Source organism: Saccopteryx bilineata, chromosome 1 (genome assembly GCF_036850765.1).
Source record: "Saccopteryx bilineata isolate mSacBil1 chromosome 1, mSacBil1_pri_phased_curated, whole genome shotgun sequence".
NCBI classification, from domain to species: Eukaryota; Metazoa; Chordata; class Mammalia; order Chiroptera; family Emballonuridae; genus Saccopteryx; species Saccopteryx bilineata.
In genome coordinates, this window is record NC_089490.1 from 367,207,798 (window position 1) to 367,230,476 (window position 22,679).

Consider the following 22,679-nt stretch of genomic DNA (forward strand, 5'->3'; position numbering starts at 1 on the left):
AACATGACGGCGATTTAACTGATTTAACTCCTTGCCCTGCATCCAATCGGCTCTGAGCCTCGTCTTGGGTGCAGTGGGACGTGTCCCTCCCATGTTTCCCTTTAATTAGGGAGAGGCGAACTTCTGTCGTCGCCTCCAGCCGGCTTCGGTTTAGTAATCAGACCCACATGAGTCACGCCGAACACGCAGCCCCCGCCCTCCGGAGTGACAACGACGGGCCCGCGTACTCGCGGCTGTTGTCCCTTTAAAACTCGAATCCATGGGGGTAATGATTTGTCAAACTTGTATTATCAAGAAAATGTCAAACGAAGGGCACCTTGCTTTGCACTGACGCAAACCTGGCCTTTCCCAAGGAGATATAGAAAGCGCCTCTCTTGCTGGAGCCCAAAGCCAGTCTTGTCGATAAGCTGATTTCATTCTTCTACCCATTCAATCTGTTGCCGGTGTCAGATATGGTGAGTGTTTGCTTTTGTTCTTTTAAGAGACGGTGCTGCGGGGCTAAGAAGGGCAGATTCGTTTTTGAATACTTCTTTTTGAAATGTTCTGTGCATTTTGGAAGGAGGGAGGACAGTTGTCACAGCCGTAGTCTTTGCGCTTGTGGACATCACCTGAGATCGAAGAGAGGTTTCCGAAAGCTGTGGAGCTGAGAGGTTGGCCGCGTCTCCAATCCGCGGGATTCCGGACACTGTCCTCGGTGCTGAAACCAGAGGCGGGTACCGGGGCTAGTCGCCCTGGGTCCTGGAGGCTATTGAGATAAGAATGCTTGCGGGAGTCAAGGTACTTAGATTGATTCAAATTAAGGAGTTCTGATGTGCGCACTCGTGACAGAAGGCTCAATGGAAGGTGTGCAGTTAAGGTGAAGATAAGACTATTCTTGCAGTATAAGAGTAGTTATTGGTGCTATATTTAGGAAGCCTTGAAAAATAACTCGAGGGGAGAAAGCAGAGGGGGAAAAAACACACCGCTGACAATTCTTTTTATTTGAACTCAACTAAGAGAAAGCAAATGAAATTAGTCGTGAGTTTTGGTGCCCAAGCATGTGTGGGGCCAGGAGGGATGTCAGACTTCCGTGCACAGTTATCTTGGATTGGGGAGGAGGGATGCTTTGCACGTCCTTTTACATGTGTGAGAATCTGGGATTGACTGTGGATTGTATAAAATAACAAACCTGGTGACTATCTTGTGTTTTGAGTCTGGTTTTATTATTGTTGTTGGGTTGTTGGGGTTGTTATTTTGGTCGTGATCCTGATTCCTGCTTTGGCCGCTACCTGGAGGCAGGGGTGGGTTTGGGAGACTGGGATTCGCACAACTGATTCGGCCTAAAATACTCGCAGGTGCCAAGGCATCAGCTTTGTGGTCACAGCTTGTCTATCGCTTATGGGAAGAAAAAAAAAAGGCAATGTGCATTGTTGAATGACAAAGGAAATGGGGCGGAAAATTAAAGAATCTTTCTACAATGGTGACGGGGACATGGGCATCCTCCAGCCGTGATGTGAAACCCAAAGAGGACGGGGAGCTCGTGGCTCTAGGGCTATTCCACCCTCCCCGTCACCACTCCAGAACGCACTTTTGCCTCTTTTCCTAGTACTGCTCTATCAAGGAGAGGAACATGAGCTTTCTTATGTCATCTGGTTACTGACCAGCCGGGCAAATTGAAACTACCGATTGCAGTTGAAAAAGGGGGAGGAGATCCAGATTTCAATTTGTGCCCTGGATATTTTCTGGACCTGATTTGTGAACGTCTCTACATGTAGATACAAGTAATTTCAAAGCTGCCTTGATTTTTTTTTTTTTTTGCACGAATTTTACATTGTATTTGCAGGATTGCGGTGCTCCCAAGGAAATGAATAAACAACCAGCCAACAGCCTGGAGTCGGCCGTAGCGCCGGGCCACCGCGATGGCTCGTGCGCACCCAGGACCAGCCCGGAGCAGGAGCTTTCCGTGGCCTCCGCCGCTCCGCCGCCGCCGCCGCGGGTGCCCAGGTCTGCTTCCATTGGCGCCCAAACTTTCCAGACCTCGGATGCACGAGTCTGTGCGGCCGAAAGCCAGGGACTGGGGGCTTGCAAACTCAGCAGCCCGAGAGTGCCAGCTGCCTCGGCGGCTCTGCGGGACTGGAACGAGACTCACGGCGTGCCCGCTGCCCCTCCTGCGGGCCCCAGGCCCGGCAACGTGCTGCAGTGTAAGATTCCGGCCCTGCGCGGCCCGGAGGGGGATGCGGCCGTGAGTGTGGGCAAGGGCACCCTGGAGCAGAACAATACCCCTGCCGTGGGCTGGGTGAACATGAGCCAGAGCACTGTGGTGCTGGGCACGGATGGCATCACGTCTGTGCTGCCTGGCAGCATGGCCACCGCCGCCGCCACCCAGGTAAGCGGGTTGCGCTCCGCCCTCCCCCTCCTGCTCCCCGGGGCGCGCGAGGCGAGCGGCCGGCCGTCGCGGGTGCACGTGTGCTGATGGGGAGACTGGTTGGCAGTGCCAGGTAATGGATGCGGGGAGCAGCTTCGGGGCTTCAGAAACTTGCACTGCGCTGGGGTCTCCAGTTCAGGGCAGGGGGGCTGTCGTGCCCCTGCCAGAGGGGTCGCGACCTCAGGAGCTTCCACACCCGTCCCTTCCCAGCCCCAGTGGCACAGGAAATCCTGGCGCAAACTGATCAAGCAGTAGAGGCAGGTACACTCCTACCCTTTATGTAAACACGACTCTCCCTCTTGCCAATAATTGGATCTTTAATTTTTTTTCTTAATTAAAGAAATATATATACAGAGAAAAACCCTGGGGGAAGTAATAGTTTAAGTCATATAGTCTTTTCAAAGTGAGGTACCATTTGTCACATGAGAACTCTCTTGATGAGAGATGGGTCTACATGAACTCAAGCTTCAGGGCCCTTCTAAACCCCAGTACCTAATTTTAGCATTACAATTTTGTATGTGTGTTTTTTTTTAATCTTTCAAGAAGACTCAATTGTATAAACTTCCGGCTCCACAAACCTGAAACCACCCCTGCATTTGATCCTCATGGTCAACCAGGAGCATGAAACACTCACAGAGCAAACCCCAATCCTGGGTTAGCAATAGCAACTATTATTGGTGGCCCCCTGTCTTATATAGGCTTCTGTCTTCTTCCCATTTTTTCCCATCTCTCTCCCTCCTCTGATCTCTTCTTTCCTCTGTCCTGTTTCCCGTGCTTCAGCTCTTCCCTTTCCATCGCCTGCCTTTCCACTGTCTCCTCTCCTCCCTGGGTTCAAGAGTTAAGCATGTACACAGTGGTGGGTCCCTAAACCAGAACATCTACATGTCTGAGATTTCAGGTCTAACCAGCCCTTCGGTTTGTAGTCAGTCTAGTGTTTGTTCTCTCTCTCTCTCTCTCTCTCTCTCTCTCTCTCATCCACAGGCCCATGCAGCAGGAGCTCAGCTGTTGGAATAAATAGAAATGAACATACATTTCAGCTTTCCCACTCACCCATTTTGGGGGTCCATTCCTGGAACGTTTGTGTGTGTTAACTGCCTCTGACTGCATGTGCTCAACAGTGTGACCCCAGGTGGAGGCAGAATTTTGTTTCACATGTCTTGTCTAACCTCCGCACTGCGGCAAAAGCAGCTGAAACTCCCACCCTTTGAGCTCTGGCAGGATTAGAGGTGGGGTTGGGGCTAGAGGTTGGATGCACCAGGAGGAGTGTAGGGGGATGGCAAAGATGTTCGGTATAGAGGGAGCCCTGCATCTGCCCGTTTCAGCTCTGCCCATCTTTCTGTTGTTGTCTTTCTGACACCTATCTCAGCCCTCCTTCTTTCTCCGAGACTTTTCCCCCTGACAGCTGCATTTTCCTCCTCCATGGCCAGTGGGATAGTGTGGGTCATACCAGGCTGTTAGAATAAGAGGTGGAAGGTGACTGAGGAGATGACAGCCGTGCAGTAGCTTGGGCCGCAGAAGCTTTGTGGGGTGTCTGGTGTCCTGTACATTTCCAGAGTTTTATTTGAGGCAGTTCCACCCCCAGCCTTTTCTGCTTAGTAGCGAGGCATTCCAGAACCAGGTGCTGCCCCAAGAGAACATTTTAGTGTGAGCTTGCAGAGGTGTGCCCCAAAGGCCCAGAGACTGTTGGGGCTGGAAGGTGCCCCAGGGGACAGTTATTCTAAAGCCCCTCATTTTACTGAGGCTCAGAGGGAGCAAGTGGCTTTTGGTGGTGGTGGTAGGGGGTTTATCCAGCTTGTTAATGGTAAATTTAGCACAGAATTTAAGGTGTTAGATGTCATGTAATTTACCACATCAACCTGACCTTCTGTTTAATCTTTCTTGTTTAACCCCCACATTTTCCTTGTGCCCATTTCCCTTCTTAGCCCAGTGATGAAAGTGTCCCCCTCCCCCCCACACACACACTTAAATTAGTGGGCCAAGCAGACTCTGCCTGTAGGCTTTAGCAGAGGAAGTGAGGCAGTGGCTCTGGCTGGCTTCAGGCATTGCAGCTTTCTTCCTGGGCTTAGCAGACTCCAGAGGGAGAAGGGGCGGAGGAAGGGGTCTGCTGAGCGACTTGGGGAGGGAAGGGTTGGTTAGGGACCTGCTTGCTGGGGACTCTAGGCATGATATTGGGGGCCTGCTTGCCTAATAAACTCCTGGACAGGGGTTGGGGGTGGAGGGACCTGCTTGTGATCGACAGACTGGTTCAAGGTTTGGGGAAAGCTGCTTGCTGGTGTGCCCTGACTGTAGGATCTGGGCAAGAGGGGCTCAGCGGTCTGTTTGAGATGGAGGTCAGATCAGACTCGGGAGCTTGCTTGAGGAAAGACTCTCAGGGCAGAGTTGAAGGGTGAGGGTCCTGCTTGAATATGCATTTTCTCTTTGGAATTGGGGTCCTGCCTGCTGATGCATCCTTGGTTGAAAAGTGGGGGCCTGCTTGCCGGGAAAAGACCCTCAGCAGGGGGGAGGGTTGGAATGGGACCTGCTTGCTGACCAACCGGGGGCTGTTATCCGACAATGTGCTTTTCCGCCCCCAGGAGGACGAGCAAGGGGATGAGAATAAGGCCCGAGGGAACTGGTCCAGCAAACTGGACTTCATCCTGTCCATGGTGGGGTACGCGGTGGGGCTGGGCAATGTCTGGAGGTTTCCCTACCTGGCCTTCCAGAACGGGGGAGGTATGGCTTTTCCAGTCTTTCCGCCGTGGCGCTGCGGGGTGGGGGCTTGGGGGTTGGGGGTGGGGCCCGGAGCCCTGGGATGGGCCTGGAAGGGAGGCTCAGGACAGCCTCCCCACACTCCAGCCCCATCCCCTGAGGCAGCGGGGCCAAGCAGAGGGTAACTGGTACCAGACACCTGAAGATGGAGTTCAGGGAAGAGGTGGGCCCTTATGATCCCCCTCTGTTTCTGTGGGGGGCAGGGGCCGGCTGGGTCCAGAGCTCAGTGGGCATTGATGCAGGGAAGTTCTCTAATTCGTTGAGTATTGGGGGGGAAGAGCTTACTTCACACACCTAAGTGACTTTGGAGCCAGTAGTTTGTGCTGTCCCGGACACCAAGTTAAGTAAAGACGCTTTAAGATTGTAACTAGAAATGTCAGCGGACAAAGGAGACCTTGGGAGTGGGCACTTGGGTGGTGCTGAACGCTGGCTGCAGGCGAACCAGAGGGAGTGAGAGGGCTGGGGGCGGTGCTCTCTCTCAGGAACCCCTCAGAAGTACTCCCACCCAGTCGTCCTCTTGGCCACAAGCGGGGCCTATTGGACTAGCAAAAGCATTTAGCAAAACGAGTTTCATTTCATTTGTCCTAATTGGGTGGAAGAAAATGCTTTTGAAAGAAAACTATTTCTGAAGTGGCGAGGACGCCAGTTGAGCCAGCACGAGCGGCCAGGCCTCTAGGCTCTGTGGAGCCCCTGTGTGCCCAGAAGCAGTTCCGTGACACCACGTGCCAGGCCTCTCTGCTGGCCCTCCCCACGTGGAGGGGCCGCAGGGCCAGCGGTTGCTTCCATGTTGGTTGACACATCATCCTCTAGGAATAGGAATTTGCGCCTAGAACCCCCTCCCCCAGCTGTTCAACTGGACCAGGGAGGCCTGACACGTGCCCCTCACCCATCAGGTTAGGCAGCCTAAGTTTTATTTCGTTCTGGTTTTGGTGTTTTGGTCTCTTGGGTGGGCTCCAGGCGGAATCTGGTGCCTAAGGATTATGGACAAGTGCTCAGCCGGAGGACAATTAAAAGGAGAAAATAAATGTTCATGTCCCCTCCCAATTCCAAATTAGGACAAGTTGATAAGTACTTATGAGAACCACAGAGCATCTGCAGCCAGGGTTGCCCTGGAAACTGAAGAACGAGTGCTGGCCACCCAAATACACACAGCACTCCCGCAGGGCTTCCGCGGGGTTCCCTAGGCCCGCGTGCAGGAGGTGGGCGGGACGTGCTATCCTAGGGCTTTGGGTGAAGGAAGGCGTCCGCATACAGGATCCGGGTGGGGAGGAGGGTCCAGTTAAGCCGCGCGTTTTGCCGGTGAAAGTGCCTGTGCTTTGCTAGGCTGGTGTCCAGGAGTGCGGCCCGCGCACGTGCGCAGTGGCTCCCGGAGCGGTGCGGAGCCAGGCGCAGGGAGGCAGCGGCCACCTTGCCCCGCACTGCGACTTGCACCCCGGAGCCCTCAGATCGGGTTGGAGAGCTCGCCTGCCTTCTCCTTCCGGGGAGCAGAGGGGAAGGACTGCACCAGGGGTCCCCAAACTATGGCCTTCGGGCCCCAATGCGGCCTCCTGAGGCCATTTATCCGCCCGTCCCCGCCGCACTTCTGGAAGGGGCACCTCTTTCATTGGTGGTCAGTGAGAGGAGCATAGTTCCCATTGAAATACTGGTCAGTTTGTTGATTTAAATTTACTTGTTCTTTATTTTAAATATTGTATTTGTTCCCGTTTTGTTTTTTTACTTTAAAATAAGATATATGCAGTGTGCATAGGGATTTGTTCATAGTTTTTTTTTTTTATAGTTCGGCCCTCCAACGGTCTGAGGGACAGTGAACTGGCCCCCTGTGTAAAAAGTTTGGGGACCTCTGGGCTGCACAAACCACTTCTTTCCCCAAAACCCTGTTAGGAGAGGACAAAGCAGGACCCCTATTTTTACTCCTTTGCAGCCCAAGGCTGCTGCCTGGCCTCCTGGGACCCCCTCTGACAGCGGGGGGTCTTTCCGGACTAGAAGGAAGTGGGCAGAGGTGAGCAGGAGTGACTAGAAGAAGATGAGCTTCCCTTTTGCTGGGCACAGTGTGCTGGGCTCTGTTGTCTCTCGTCCTGGGATTGGCCTGACCCATGCAACATCACTTCCTGGTCCAAACCTTTTCAAAGGTCCTGGCTATTCCCCAGGCCATCAGAACAACCTCACGGAAGTTTTAAAGGGAAAGAACTCCACAGTTTAGATAAGGTACCAACATAAATATGGTCAAGTGCTCAGTGTCTGTGGGAGGAAAGAGAAGGGAGACTTCTTGGAGGATGAAGCAGTTGAGTTGACCTTAAAGAATGGATTGACTTCTTACATGGAGAGGGTGGGACAGAAATGGGGACCTGGCTACCTGTATGTCAGAGCAGGCCCAACTCTGGTTGGCAGAGGGTGTGCAGGTAACTCAGTTTATAACCAAGGAGGGCGTCCACAGTCTAGTTTAGCAGATATTAAACCCTCTGGGGTCAGTGGGTGCGGAAGAGAGGATAAGATTTCACCAAATTTGACTCCAGCAATGAGTCAAAGGCATGGATTTGTGGAACACTAGAAAGGCTTACTTTTGGGACATTGCAGTAGTACAGTAAGAAAAAGAAAAGACTAAAACCCAACGAGCTCGCACAGCCTTAGCAACTCCTCCAGTGGGGAATTGAAAAAAGGAGTGTGTTTGCAGGGTACCCTTGTACTTTTTAAACGAGGGCTCTCCTGTGTCCCTGGGTGCTCTTGGTTGGGCTGGGCCTCCCAAAGCTTCCTGGGAAAGGACAGGGAGCCAGCTCCGCCACAGAGGGGAAATGGGCCCAAGCCTGGCCTTGGCCTCCCAGGGCTCTCACTTCCTGTTCTCTCTTTCCAAGGTGCTTTCCTCATCCCCTACCTGATGATGCTGGCTCTGGCTGGGTTGCCCATCTTCTTCTTAGAGGTGTCACTGGGCCAGTTTGCCAGCCAGGGGCCAGTGTCTGTGTGGAAAGCCATCCCCGCCCTGCAAGGTAAGTCCATCCTGCCTCTCAGCCTCCTCAGCCCACCCAGCTCCCTCTGGCACCACACGGCCCCAGGGAGGGGCACCGACTTTTGTGATCAATAGAACTTACCCCTTCCTTTTTTATTTGATCAATTGCACCTCTGGGGCCCTCTGAAGAATGACCCAAGACCACTTCTGGCATTGTTCTATTCTTGGCAGAATGCCTCAATGTCCTTGGTTAACACAGAAGCCACTCCACTGTTAGTGTATCCATCTGTAAGAGAGCTAAGACCTAGGTCCCCACCCGTGCCCAGGGGTAAGAATGCCGTAGAACTTGCAGTGAAACGAATCCCTGGAAATTTTGCTTCCACAGGCTGTGGCATCGCGATGCTGATCATCTCTGTTCTAATAGCCATATACTACAATGTGATTATTTGCTACACACTTTTCTACCTGTTTGCCTCCTTTGTGTCTGTGCTGCCCTGGGGCTCCTGCAACAACCCTTGGAACACGCCAGAATGCAAAGATAAAACCAAACTTTTATTAGGTAAGTTTGGATATGCCTTCATTAGGAGTATTCATTCATTTGGTCATTCAATAAAGATGAATTAAGAACATATTATGTTTTCCAGGCCCTATGCTAGGGGCTGGGGACACAGAGATTAAAAAATATCAAAACACTAGGCCCTGGCCAGTTGGTTCAGTGGTAGAGCGTCGGCCTGGCGTGCAGAGGTCCTGGGTTTGATTCCTGGCCAGGGCACACAGGAGAAGCACCCATCTGCTTCTCCACCCCTCTCCCTCTCCTTCCTCTCTGTCTCTCTCTTCCCCTCCTGCAGCCGAGGCTCCATTGGAGCAAAGTTGGCCGAGGCGCTGAGGATGGCTCTGTGGCTTCTGCCTCACGCGCTAGAATGGCTCTGGTTGCAACAGAGCGATGCCCCAGATGGGCAGAGCATCTCTCCCTGGTGGGCATGCTGGGTGGATCCTGGTCAGGTGCATGCAAGAGTCTGTCTGTCTGTCTGCCTCCCCCTGCTTCTCACTTCAGAAAAAAACCCCCACAAAAAAACCTAAAACCAAAACACCAAATATACTTAATTCCAATATTTAAGAAACTTGTGGCCCAGAAAGGAGTAATCAACTTGTTATTTGCTCAAGAATAGCTGGAGTGTTTGCTAAAAATGCAGATTTACAGGCCTACCAGAGAGTCTGATTTGTTAGATTTGGGGCATGGAGGGAATTGGAAAATTTGCATGTTAGCAAGGTCCTCAGGTGACATGTATGCATGGTACGATTTGAAAAGCAGTGGGGTCCTAGAGTCTAGGAGAGTGATACGAGTGATCAAAATCCCGGGTCCATGTTTCACAAAATACTGCTCAGTACATGAAGTAAATACGAGAACAGACACTTCAACTGAAGACCTGGATGGAAATGTACCCAATGTAACATGCGAAGCGGGGAAGTCAGCCTGGGGAGATAGGGAGTGTTCCTGGAGGACTGTTCAGACCTGAAATCCACCAGCACTTGAGGACTTGGGCGAAGCTGCCAGCTTGTCGGGTCAAGGGCGTGAGAGCGAATGTGGGGAGGCACAGGCACATCTGTCAGCAAGGCTTTTTGGGCCATAAAACATCTCAGCCCCTGAGGGTACGAGTATCTGTGTCAGGGAACTTCTTTTCTCCAAGTCTGAGTTCTCCTCAATTGAAAAGCAGAAACAGTAACAATATCCTTAGTGTCGCCTTCCTCGTGGGATTGCTGTGAGGGGAAAGGAAATGAATGGATATGCTAGCAGCTGGGATCTGTCCCCTTCAAAGGCTCTGCTCAGGTTAACAGGTGCTGTACACAAGTGGTTTCTTCTTTCCCTAGACGTTCTTTCATTTCCCTTAAACTGATCAGTGCTGAGGCCAGAATCCTGTGATCCCAGCACAATTGGCTCTTAGTGCTGGCCTCCAGATCTGCTCTTTGGCCCTTGCAGAACTAGGACATTATTTAATTCCTGAAGTGTATTAACAGAGAAAGTGCATCCTTCCCTCCCACACCCGCAGAGAGGTGCAATTACCTAGACCCAGTCATTCACACTGCGGTGTTTTTACACACAGTCGCGTGCATGCACACCATAACCGAGCTCTGCCTGGAGAGGCTTGAATAAGACTGGAGAAAGCGGAAACTAGGAAACTAGGACATATGACTATTAAAGTCAAACCTTGTGCACCTGGAAGTGCTCACGAATGGCAGATGGGGATTTGATAGATGGGGATTTGTGGAGGTTCCCAGGTGTGTGGCTCACTAGTAGTATGACCAGAAGTGTCTCCTAGCCTCTCTGGGTCTGAGTGTCCTCATATTTTTTTTTTCTTTTCTGACAGAGACAGACAGAGAGAGTGACAGATAGGGACAGACACAAAGGAGAGAGATGAGAAGTATCAATTCTTCACTGTGGCTCCTTAGTTGTTCATTGATTGCTTTCTCATATGTGCCTTGATGGGGGGGGGGGGCTGCAGCAGAGCGAGTGACCCCTTGCTCAAGCCAGCGAACTTGGGCTTAAGCCAGCGACATTTGGGCTCAAGCCAGCGACCATGGGGTCATGTCTATGATCCATGCTAAAACTAGCGACCCTGCATTCAAGCAAGTGACCCTGCGCTCAAGCCTGCGACCTCAGGGTTTCGAACTTGAGTCCTCTGCATCCCAGTCTGACACTCTATCCACTGCACCACCGCCTGGTCAGACCTGAGTGTCCTCATCTTTATAATCTCCATGTTGACATATTCTTAGGTCAGAGCAGTGGTTTTCAGCCCAAGCTGCTAAATGTTAGAATTACCTGGGGAACTAACAAATTCAACCATCACTGGTGTCCACATCAGACCAATTAATTTAAGTAATCTGGGATGGAGCCTAGGAGTCTGCACTGTTAAAGTTCCCCGGGAGCAGCCAAGGGTAGGAGACAGGAGGCTGCAGTCTGCCCATGTCCTAGTGTCACCTCTGACATGCTGCTGAGAGAGAGAATCCCACCTGGCATCTGTTTACAGACCCACGACCAAAAACCAGCTGCCAAAGTGGCTCTCTGAGGATGGCTGCCCTGTTAAGCAAAGTGCGTTTTCCAGGATGTAAGGTCTAGCATGGAGAAGTAGCTCAAGGTCATCCCAGAGCCCAGCTGTTCTTTCCAGATAGTACCTGGGAGGGGAACTGGGGAGTCACTTTCCAGGGGACTGCCTGCAAGAGGAGGGCTGTCACCTTAATTTGGTCTCTATGGGAGCTTCCTTGGGGACTTCCCTCAAGGATCATGTGGGTCTTAGTGATCTGTGCTGGGCCACTGTCCCCCAAGAGGGACAGTAGTTCAGAAACATCATTTTGCTCTACTAATAATATCCATTAATATGTGTGCAGCACCTTAACACCTAATAGGTAGCATCACTTACTACACACCGAGTATCATGTTAAACCTTCTTGCTCATATTACCAATGTTAGCATGGACAACAAGCCAACATATGGCTCCCAATATTATTTCCTTTTTACAGATGGAAAAAATTGGAGCTCAAGGTCATAGAGTGGTAGACTTGGGATTTGAACCCAAGTTTGCCTGCCTCTCTAGGCCCTGGTCCTAACTACCATGCTAAATACTCCCCAAACTACAGAACAGCATCATAAACAACGTCTCTGCTATTCCTGATAGGCCTATCAGCTCTGAGGAGCAGGTGACATGATTACTGTTTTATAGGTGAGAAAGTGAACTTGAAGGCTCGGAGAATGGAAGTGTCAGGCTGTAATGAGAAGGGCCAACCAGCACTGTGATCTGAGTCTCCTGACCCCTGGTACTCAGCTCATCCAGGGTTCCTGAGAGGTCCTGGGCCCTCAGGTTCTACTCCATTGGTCCCGACACCAGTGCAGGTGTTCCCTAATGATTTTGTAGCTGAGGTTCTGTCGCGTAGAATGGAAGCTTGTCTGGACAGTAGTTCGACTTAGTAATTCTACTTTGGCGGATTTATCTTAAGGGGGGAATCAGAGACACAGTTAAGGATTATACATGATAGTTCATTGCAGCCACACTTCCAATCCTGAAAAACACTGGAAACACTGAAGCATGTGACAAAAAATTCAAGTAATTACTGAATAATTCCATGGTTCCAATAAATTATAGTGCATCCATATGATAACGTTTTCCATAGTAATTAAATATCCATATTCATAAAACATAGGAAAATCCTCACAATATTGTTAAATGTAAAAACAGGATACAGAATTATGGTATATTTTTATTTATCTTAACAATACGTGCATAGATAGGAAACATGTAGGAAGGTGATACACAGAATGTTAACTGGCAGCTTTGGGGGCATGCTTGTCTAGATTATCTGTCATGGACATATATTTATTCTATCATCATGGATATGTCTCTGATTATACCTTTTCTCTTCAAGCAGGCTGAGCACCTAGACGAGGCCAGGCATGTGAGAGGGGGTGCCCCTGGATCTGTGGTTTCCAGTCTGACTCACAATCACCCAGGAAGCAGTACAGGTGGAATAAAGACATTACACAGCTAAGCTCCTGGTGGAGTGGTACGAACCAGAAAGACCACAGAAGCTCAGAGCAGAGAGGGACAATGGACCTTTTCCACTCTGATTATTCCCTAGGAGCATATGGACAGGCTGAGCAGATCTGACTTCATATGTTAAAAAGTGAGGGGTTTTGTGCGGCCCCCACCCCTGATCTGTTCTCTGTGTCATCTACACATGAGTGTGCCCCCTTACTGGGGCCAGGCTCTCCCTCACAGAAGTAATATTGATCCTTTGGGGACTTGGGGTGACCTAGCAAGGGTGACTGTAGTCCGATTGCAGAGACATGGGCGGGCTTATAGCTCTGCTGCTCTGATGGACAAGTCGGGAGACCAGTCAATGGATGTCCCAGACTCTCCCAAATGGCCATTCTGAGAGAGAAAAAGCAGCAACTCCTTCCCTTAGAACAGTGTTCCACAAATAACCTTCCAAGTTCACCCTCTCCCTCACAACCCTGTAACCACCTTACCCTCGTGATAGCAGACAAATAACTAGTCCCAGGAGAGGGAATAGATTGCCTGCCATTATGACCTTCAATCACAGCAGGAAGGTATTTATTTACCCCAGGGCCCCCTCAGCATCTCCAGGGACAACTGCCCAGGGGCTCTGCCTCACTGTAGAGATGCCAGAGCCAGGACACCCACGCCAGCCCCAGAGAAACTTGTTCTTGAGTAGAAGCAGAGTTTGCCACGTATTTCTAAGGTGCATTTTGTAAGAAAGACTGTCTTTCTTTGGGGGAATCAACCATCTAGGTGTCTGTAATGGAGAACAGCTAATCCATGCCCTGCCAAGTGAGACCAGCGACTGCTCTGTGAAATTAGGAGCTAGCTGGGTCATTTACAATGGGAACCACATAAATACCATTTCTATTTCTGGAATGGCTTAATTTTCATTAGAACTTTAATTAAATGATTCTTTTTCTCCCTAGCCTTTCATGTGCTTTCATTTATTAGTAATTGCCAGAGTAAAGAGAATCCCATTCGAACAGCTTCCAATTTAGAGTGATCATTATCGCTGTTCTTTGTTCAGGGTTGCTGGGCCGCGGAGCTCTCTGGTGATTCGGCCGCTGGCCGACCTGAAGGCGCGGAAGCTCGCTTCTGCCATCCAGTGGTAGGAAGGGATATTGCAGGAGGCTGGAGGCTGCAAGGCGCCCTGCTGCAGTGCTGCAAGAACGCGGTGACCTTGCACTGCTGCGGCTGCAGTGGTCCAGAGACTCTCTGGGGAAGCTGCCCGCGTGCTTCCCAATGACACTTTTGGAAGCAAGCTTTTTGGCGTTTGCCCGCATGTTAGCGAGCTCTTCAGTCTTAAGGACTGGATGCGCTTTTTTTTGGCAGGAGAGCAAGAAATAACTAATGTGCTTAAGTGACAGAAAAAGGGATATGGATGGGATTTTAAGTATCTTCATTCAGATCACTGCTACCACTATGCTTCCTCGATGGATATTTGATAGTTATGAGTTCAGAATTCTCTTGGAACACTGTTATTTGAGTAGACTAGAGAACAAAATAGTGAACAAGAAGTTATTTTGAAACCCTAAAAGCAGTGGTTCTCAAAACCAGGAGGTTTTACAGGAGACACTTGTCCGTGTTTATAGACATTTTTTGGTTGTCACAGCTGGGGGCTGGATGCTCCTGGTATCTGATGGGCAGAGGCCAGGGGTGCAGCTAAGCGTCATGCAATGCCCACCACACCCCTGCAACAGAGAATTATCTGTCCAAAAGGTCAGAAGCACTGCTGTTAAAAAACTCAGGCCTAAAGAACTAATCAAAGGGAAGAGATTGTTCTAATTGTTATTTTAATTTTTATGCAGTGTTAGGAGCTATTCTGGGGGCTGTGCGGGAGGCAGTCGGTAATTGATGACTGGCAAGCAGGATTGTGGGAGATGAGGATGAGGCCTAGAGGGGCTCACCCCATGAAATGGTATGACAGTAATGATTTGAGTTATAGATAAAGTTTATTGAGTCCAACTGTGTGCTGGGCATTGTATGAAATTTTTTCATCTCTGCTCTCACTTAATTTGGTTCTTGTGCAGATACAACTGTCATCCAAAAACGGAGACCTGCAGAGATAAAGGAACTTGTCTAAACTCTTAGAGGTTGTGGAATTCCTGAACCCAGAGTTGCATCCACTTTGCTATTTCACAGAGGGCAGAAATCGGAAGGCTATGCACCAGATTAAGGCTGCAAGTGCTTTTTATTTGACTCACAATATTTAAAAGCAACTTGAACTTATATTTCACATTTTATTTATTTTATTATTATTATTTTTTTTAGATTTCATTTATTCATTATAGAGAAGGGAGAGAGAGAGAGAAGGGGGGAGGAGCAGGAAGCATTAACTCCCATATGTGCCTTGACCAGGCAAGCCCAGGGTTTTGAACCGGCAACCTCAGTGTTTCCAGATTGACGCTTTATCCACTGCACCACCACAGGTCAGGCATATCTCACATTTTAACATGAAGAGATTTTATGTAAATATCCAGGTGTTATATATATATATATATATATATATATATATATATATATATATATATATTTATTTATTTATTTATTTTTGCCAGAATATCTGGAAAAGTGTATGGCACTGATTGGCTGGAGTACTCTTTGGGTGGCACTGATTGGCTAAAGTACTCTCTGGTGTGCCAGAGGCCCTACCTCTCCTTATTACCCCCTATTTTATGCCCTCCCCATTTGTGTCTCCAGTGGCTTCTGAAGGTGTTGAGTGTATGATCCCGCCTTGCTACCCCAGAGAAGAATGTTTAAGTGGAAGGCTTTTAAAGAGGGGGTGTTTGTTAGCCTCCTGGTTTTGCTATATGACCTTGGCCCTGGAGAAGTATCTTTCTCTGTAACATAGAGATAATATAAAAATACCTACTTCATAGGGGTGATGGGAAGCTTCAATTAGTTTTTTTTTTTTTTTTTTTGTATTTTTCTGAAGCTGGAAACGGGGAGAGACAGTCAGACAGACTCCCGCATGCGCCCGACCGGGATCTACCCGGTACGCCCACCAGGGGCGATGCTCTGCCCCTCCGGGGCGTCGCTTTGTTGCGACCAGAGCCACTCTAGCACCTGGGGCAGAGGCCAAGGAGCCATCCCCAGTGCCCGGGCCATCTTTGCTCCAATGAAGCCTTGGCTGCGGGAGGGGAAGAGACAGAGAGGAAGGAGAGGGGAAGGGGTGGAGAAGCAGATGGGCGCTTCTCCTGTGTGCCCTGGCCGGGAATCAAACCCGGGACTTCTGCACGCCAGGCTGACGCTCTACCACTGAGCCAACCGGCCAGGGCTCAGTTAGTTAATATATATAAAGCAGCTAAAATAGTACCTGGGGAGTGCCACTTAAGTGTTGTTGCTGTAACTTTTTGATCCTTTATAAAATAGTATCCTTTGGGATTAGTGCTGGTAGACTATTTAAATTATCTGTCAAGTGATCAGTATTTATAAAGTCAGAAAGACAGTTTAGCATGGTCAGAAAGGCTTCAGCTTCTTTCTATTTAAAAGGGGGAAAATAATATATACCTCCCAGGTTTTATGAGGATTTCACAAGAAAATAATTGTTAAAGTGTCTAGTACTGTGCCTGACAGATTGAGACTCGCATGGATAGTTTCCTTTCCCCATTCCAGCCTGGGTCAGGCACTTTCAACCTTGACACGATTGACGTTTGGACGAGGTTATTCTCCGTTGTGGGGGGCTGTCCTGTGCACCATGGGATATTTAGCAGCATCCCTGGCCTTTGCCCACTAGATGCCAGTAGCTTCCTGTCCTCTAGATGTAACAACTAAAAGTGTCTCCAGACATTGCCAAGTGTCCCTGGGAAACACACTCACCCCCAGCTGAGAACCACCAGGGTAGGTGCTGCTGCAGGCTCACAAGCACACTGCACAGCCGCCATCTCCTCTAACCATGTGAGTGTGTTGAAGCAATGTTGTGTGTATCTTAGAGCAGTGGTCCCCAACCCCTGGGCCGTGGACCGGTACCAGTCCGTGGGCCATTTGGTACTGGTCTGCAGAGAAAGAATAAATAACTTACATTATTCCCATTTTATTTATATTTAAGTCTGAACAATGTTTTATTTTTTAAAAATGACCAGATTCCCTCTGTAACATCCGTCTAAGACTCACTCTTGATGCTTGTCTCGGTCACATGATACATTTATCCGTCCCACCCTAAAGGCCAGTCCATGAAAATATTTTCTGACATTAAACCGGTCCATGACCCAAAAAAGGTTGGGGACCACTGTCTTAGAGTACTTACTGTGTGTTGGCCGTCCGTCCAGGCAGTGGGTTCACGGTAAACTTACAAGTGCTTCTGTGGCCATAGCTCTTTAGGAGGCTTGCTTACGTCTGATTAAATCCGCCTCTGGAAGCCTTTTACTTTCTCTGGAGTCCTAAGGATCTGGTTTGAAATTGGTTCTCTTGAAGTCTCATTAGCTATGTGATTTCAGGAGTTTCTTAACCTCTTCTAGCCTTTTCCTCATTTTAAAAGGAGAGGTAATAGTACCTAGGCCATTGTGAGCATTAAATGAGATAATGCCTGCAAAGTCTAAAGTGCTTAGCACAGCGCGTACCGCATAAGGAGTGCTCTGTAAATGAGAGCCACTGTTCTCAGTACAAATCACTGCTACGACTAAAGCATAATTCTGTGGTTCATCTCCATCTAGCTCAGCTCAGTTAGTACTTTCTCAAAGCTACTCTTCACTATGTGGCAAATCTTTTTGGCTTTTATTATTATTATTATTCAGTGAGAGGAGGGGAGGCAGAGAGACAGACTCCTGTATGCACCCTGACTGGGATCCACCCAGCAAGCCCAGTAGGGGGCACTGCTCTGCCCATCTGGTGCCTTGTCCCATTGCTCAGCAACCGAGCTCTTCTTAGCACCTGAGACAGAGGCCATGTAGCCATCCTCAGCACTCAAGGCCAACTTGCTCCAGTCAAGCCATGGCTGCAGGAGGGGAAGAGAGAGAGAGAGAGAGAGAGAGAGAGAGAGAGAGAGAAGCAAGAGGGTGGAGAAGCAGATGGGCACTTCTCCTGTGTACCCTTACCGGAAATCGAGCCCAGGACGTCCACACACCGAGCCAATGCTCTACTGCTGTGCCAAGTGGCCAGGGCAGCTTTTGTTTTTAAATTGCTGCTAAGACACATATGTGTATTTCTGCATAGATGTCACCACATTTCCACTCTGTCCTCTCCTAAACAGATTCCTGTATCATCAGTGACCATCCCAAAATACAGATCAAGAATTCAACTTTCTGCATGACTGCCTATCCCAACTTGACAATGGTTAACTTCACCAGCCAGGCCAACAAGACTTTCGTCAGTGGGAGTGAAGAGTATTTCAAGTAAGATGGATTTTTTTTTAATTTTCTTTTTATTTTCTATGAGAAATCCAGTGAATTAATGATCCCTAAGTGTGCAGACCGGAGGTGTCGGTGGCCAGAGGGTGGGCTGCCTCCCTCCGCACCCTCCCTAGCTATGTGCGTGATCAGTGAGGAAGACGTTTTCCCTGCTTGCTTCTGAGAGCAGATTGGTGTGCCTCTGGGCCTGGACAGCTGGCTGAAGGCTGGTGGAGACAGAATTGCTGTGGCTGTAATTCATGATGCTGATGACAAAAACACTGCAAAACCTTCACACAGTGTGATCAAAGCAACCAACTCATGGTCAAGGATCAAAAGAACTAAAACCATTTTTTAAATATCAGTTTCACCTCAGTTTTGAACTTTCTACATTTGTATTGCCAGACACGGAAGGTTGACATTCAGGGACACCAAAAGGCCCTCAGCCACCACAGGAGGACTTAGTCGAGTGCATGGAGTTAACTTCCAAAGGGAGGTGAATGGAGGCAGAGTTCAATAGATGGGTAATGGAGACTGTTCTCTGGCTAGGCCTTTAGTCAAGGGTGGTAAACTCAGGTGCTCAAGGACGTGGCAGGGACGATTGCCTGCTTGCCAGGCAAAGGAGCAGAGTATGCACAAACAGGCTGACAGGGAGCGGTGGGGCCTGGGGCAAATGCAGGGGATGTGGCCACGTTCGAGAGAGGCTGCCGGTGCTTGGCTTCCCGCCGTGCCTCGTGGGGACGTGGGCACTGCCGCTGGAGCGTCCCTGTGTCACAGGAGAAGTCAGAGATAGAAATCCGAATTTTTATGTATCTCTCCCACTTGAAATGTTAGCAAATGGATTCAAATAAAACATGGGGCAAATAAAATGCGTTATCAGTGGGGACTTGGTTTGTGACCTTTACTTAGTTAATAAAAAGTGGTCACTACTATCCCTATTAGGTAGTTGCCCAGTTGACACTGATGTCTATGCCAGATGTCTCTCCTGTACAGACTCAGAGGGTACGTGGTTGTCCCCTGCAGAACGGAAGGGGGACTGAGGCTGAATGATGAAATAATTCCATTTGGAGATAATGCAGGTGCGGTGAGGGTGTGCGTGGATTCACCCCGATCTCTGAGAAGCTGAGTCCGACCTGGTGGTTAGGTGAAGTCTGACCATGTGATCCACATGGTTAGGTATATTGTAAAATGATGTGTGACTCAGCTTTTGGTGGTCTTTACTAATCCTCTGAGACCAGTCTTAAGTTTCCAAGACGAAAAGTTATTAGGAGCCTTTAGGGACTCATCCAAGAGTCCTTATTTAAGAGGGGAGCATTTGAGGTGGCCGAGGTGCTGTGGAATTGTTGACTAAGAAGTTCCCCTACTGGGAGCTAGAGACATGGGGTATGCTCCTTTTCTTTGCTCGGGAAGGGTCTGGGAGCCTAGGTCACGTCCACCCTTGATCACCTCTACTCAGCTCTTGAGCCCAGGTTGCCTCAGGGGCTGAGACTGGAACAGGCTCCATCACCGCTGGGCATCCCTGTTCTAACAGGTGTGGCTGTGCCCAGCAAAACAGCCTCCCAGGTCGTCACTTGCTAGCTGGCCCGAGGGGCGTGGCCCCGCTGTCTTCAGTTTCCCTGGCAGGCCAGAACATTCTGGGCTGTCATTTCTGCAAACCTGTAGAGTCTGGATTCTGGCTGGGCCTTTGCTCAGGTCACAAAGAACCACCAACCAACAAACACAGCCCTCTTTTTCCGGATGCAGGACTTGATTGTTGCAGAGTTAAAGGAATGGTTTGAGCTTTATCAGATCTCACTGCCCCTACAACTACCCGCTATCCCCAGGAGTGAGGCTGCTTGCCCACCTTCCGGCCAGGCTACAAGTTCCTGCCAGGGACGTGGTGGTTGCCAGGCAGGTCATGACTTCTTCCGCTTGTACACAGGTATCAGCAGCTGCTGCACATAACCAGCAGCACCCCCTGTCTGCGGCTGGCACCTGTCTTTGATAATGGTCCTTGAATAAAGTCCAGACAGCCTGTTGTCATGCCAGTCTCAGCCTTGGGATGTGCCCAGTGTGACTTGAACTAAAATGCAGAGCAGCATTTTTAGTCATTTAGCATAATGACCCTGTACTCATTTTTCAAATTTAAAATTATGCAAATATTATTAGAATACATCCTTATAAGAGAGTAGAACGATAGAGGAAATAAAAGTCATCCTCGACAGTTTAGGGTTTTTCTTTGTGATGTGAGGTTCTGTAAAGACATCAATGTTGGTAATGCCTGTTGGGAGGCTGTACTCCCCACCTCAGTGCTGTGGGATTTGTTGCACTTCTCCTGGGCCATCTCCAATGACGGTGGAGCTGACAGTCTTGTTCGGAGCCTGTCCGGGGCCATAAGTGGCCTCCCAGCACATAGCGAAGAGCTGGGTCAATCTGGTCGGTCTCTCTGCAGACGGCAGTGGGCAGGAGCCCAGGTCTGGTCAGGTCCCTGATGGGCACGGTGGGGTTGCTGGAGTTTGTTCAAGGCTGTGGGCTCTGCTGGGAGATCGAAGCCTGCAGACCATCACCCCGCCGCCTCCTTTCTCTTTCCCACTCAGGTACTTCGTGCTGAAGATTTCTGCAGGGATTGAATATCCTGGGGAGATCAGGTGGCCTCTAGCCTTCTGCCTCTTCCTGGCTTGGGTCATTGTGTATGCATCTCTGGCAAAAGGAATCAAGACTTCAGGAAAAGTAAGAACTTGTATTAACTTAAAAGAAAGCTCTGAGGCACCCAGTGGTGACTGTGTCCTGAGGAGGCTAAAGAGCGCTGGAAAGAGAGTCAGGAGCTGTGGGCACAGTTCTGTTTCTGGGCCTCAGTAGCCTTGGTGTGTGACTTCACTCCTGCCTGTAAAATGGGACAATAACACCTTTCCTTCAGGGCTGTTTTAAGGATTAAACACTCCTTTCTTCTCAACCCTGAGCACCACATGCCTGCCCTTTCATGCCCTTCTTTCAACCTTCAACCCAATGCTCTTCCCCCCCCCACGTGACCCCAGCACCAACAGGTGACCATCCTGCCACTGGGATCTTGGCCGAGCAAATAGTTGATGACTCCTGCTGAGCCATAGCTTGGCTGGCCCTCTGGAGATGATGGAACGCCCAGCTGAGGCTCAGTTCCAAGGCATGAAGTCAAGGAGTCCAGGAAACCCCAGGGCACACTAGGTGCTGCCAGAAGGGTCACCGTGTTTCTGTTATTCTGTGGTGGTTTAGGGAGGAGTTACAGCCACTCCTTCCTCTTGACTGAGAATTAAATCCTTGGTGCTAGGTTCTACGGCAGGGGTCCCCAAACTACTGCCTGCGGGCCGCATGCGGCCCCCGGAGGCCATTTATCCGGCCCCTGTCGCACTTCCGGAAGGGGCATCTTTCATTGGTGGTCAGTGAGAGGAGCACATTGACCATCTCATTAGCCAAAAGCAGGCCCATAGTTCCCATTGAAATACTGGTCAGTTTGTTGATTTAAATTTACTTGTTCTTTATTTTAAGTATTGTATTTGTTCCCGTTTTGTTTTTTTACTTTAAAATAAGATATGTGTAGTGTGCACAGGGATTTGTTCATAGTTTTTTTGTTTTTTTTTTTGTACTTTTTCTAAAGCTGGAAACGGGGAGAGACAGTCAGACAGACTCCCACATGCGCCCGACTGGGATCCGGCACGCCCACCAGGGGCGAAGCTGCTCACCAGGGGACGATGCTCTGGCCCTCCGGGGCGTCGCTCTGCCGCGACCAGAGCCACTCTAGCGCCTGGGGCAGAGGCCAAGGAGCCATCCCCAGCGCCCGGGCCATCTTTGCTCCAATGGAGCCTTGGCTGCGGGAGGGGAAGAGAGAGACAGAGAGGAAGGAGGGGGTGGGGGTGGAGAAGCAAATGGGCGCTTCTCCTGTGTGCCCTGGCCGGGAATCGAACCCGGGTCCCCCGCACGCCAGGCCAACGCTCTACCGCTGAGCCAACCGGCCAGGGTTGTTCATAGTTTTTTTATAGTCCGGCCCGCCAACGATCTGAGGAACAGCGAACTGGCCCCCTGTGTAAAAAGTTTGGGGACCCCTGTTCTACGGGCTTTCTGGAATGGGGCTTTTAGAGCAGCCCCGAGCAGGTCTATCTTTCAGGTCTGCTAACTTGTCTCTCTGCTTCACTGAGAAAGGGTGCCAACCAGGGATCCATGATCAACATTTGAAAAAAAACAAGGAATGGGACCAGAAATTGTGATGCTGCCCTGGAGAGTGCAGACCAATCACGGAGCAGTGTTTGGAAGCCTGCGGAAGGGGTGGCTGAAGCATCTTATTATAATTATAATGGGCTCCTTGGTGCTTGGACTGCGGTGCCCTGTCCTCCTCCTGCAGTGACATAGACTCAGTTCCTCTTGCTCAGCGCCCTAGGAGACAAGACGGGCTCATTGCTTCCTGTGAGACCTCACTCTCCGGGTTTGAGCAGCTAGAATTCCAGAGGCAGGGGCGACCAGCAGGCAGCCTGAAGGTCAAATGCAGCCCGTCTGACCTGGGTCTCTCCGCCTGAGAGCTATGGCAACAACACAAAGCTGACCTAATTAGCTAGCACAGGCTGGTGGGGCCTTACCACCTGTCCAGGGCTCCCGCTGTGAGGAGAATGCAGCTGGGTGTCAGGGCAGCAGGCTCAGACCGACCAGTCATTGTCACTCCTGCCAGGTGTAATTCATTACTGTTCAAGTTTAATCCTTCCGAC

General features: G+C 50.0%; 1 protein-coding gene across 1 annotated transcript in view; it reads left to right on the forward strand.

Moving 5' to 3' along the window:
* The first annotated feature begins 759 nt into the window (after positions 1 to 759).
* SLC6A5 (solute carrier family 6 member 5) overlaps positions 760 to 22,679 on the forward strand; it is a 51,152-nt gene continuing 29,232 nt past the window's right edge. The window contains exons 1-7 of the mRNA XM_066253865.1: positions 760 to 777; positions 1,823 to 2,365; positions 4,981 to 5,116; positions 8,002 to 8,133; positions 8,479 to 8,652; positions 17,835 to 17,976; positions 20,547 to 20,679. Of these exons, the coding sequence (XP_066109962.1) occupies positions 760 to 777; positions 1,823 to 2,365; positions 4,981 to 5,116; positions 8,002 to 8,133; positions 8,479 to 8,652; positions 17,835 to 17,976; positions 20,547 to 20,679 (1,278 nt within the window). The remainder of the gene's footprint in view (positions 778 to 1,822; positions 2,366 to 4,980; positions 5,117 to 8,001; positions 8,134 to 8,478; positions 8,653 to 17,834; positions 17,977 to 20,546; positions 20,680 to 22,679) is intronic.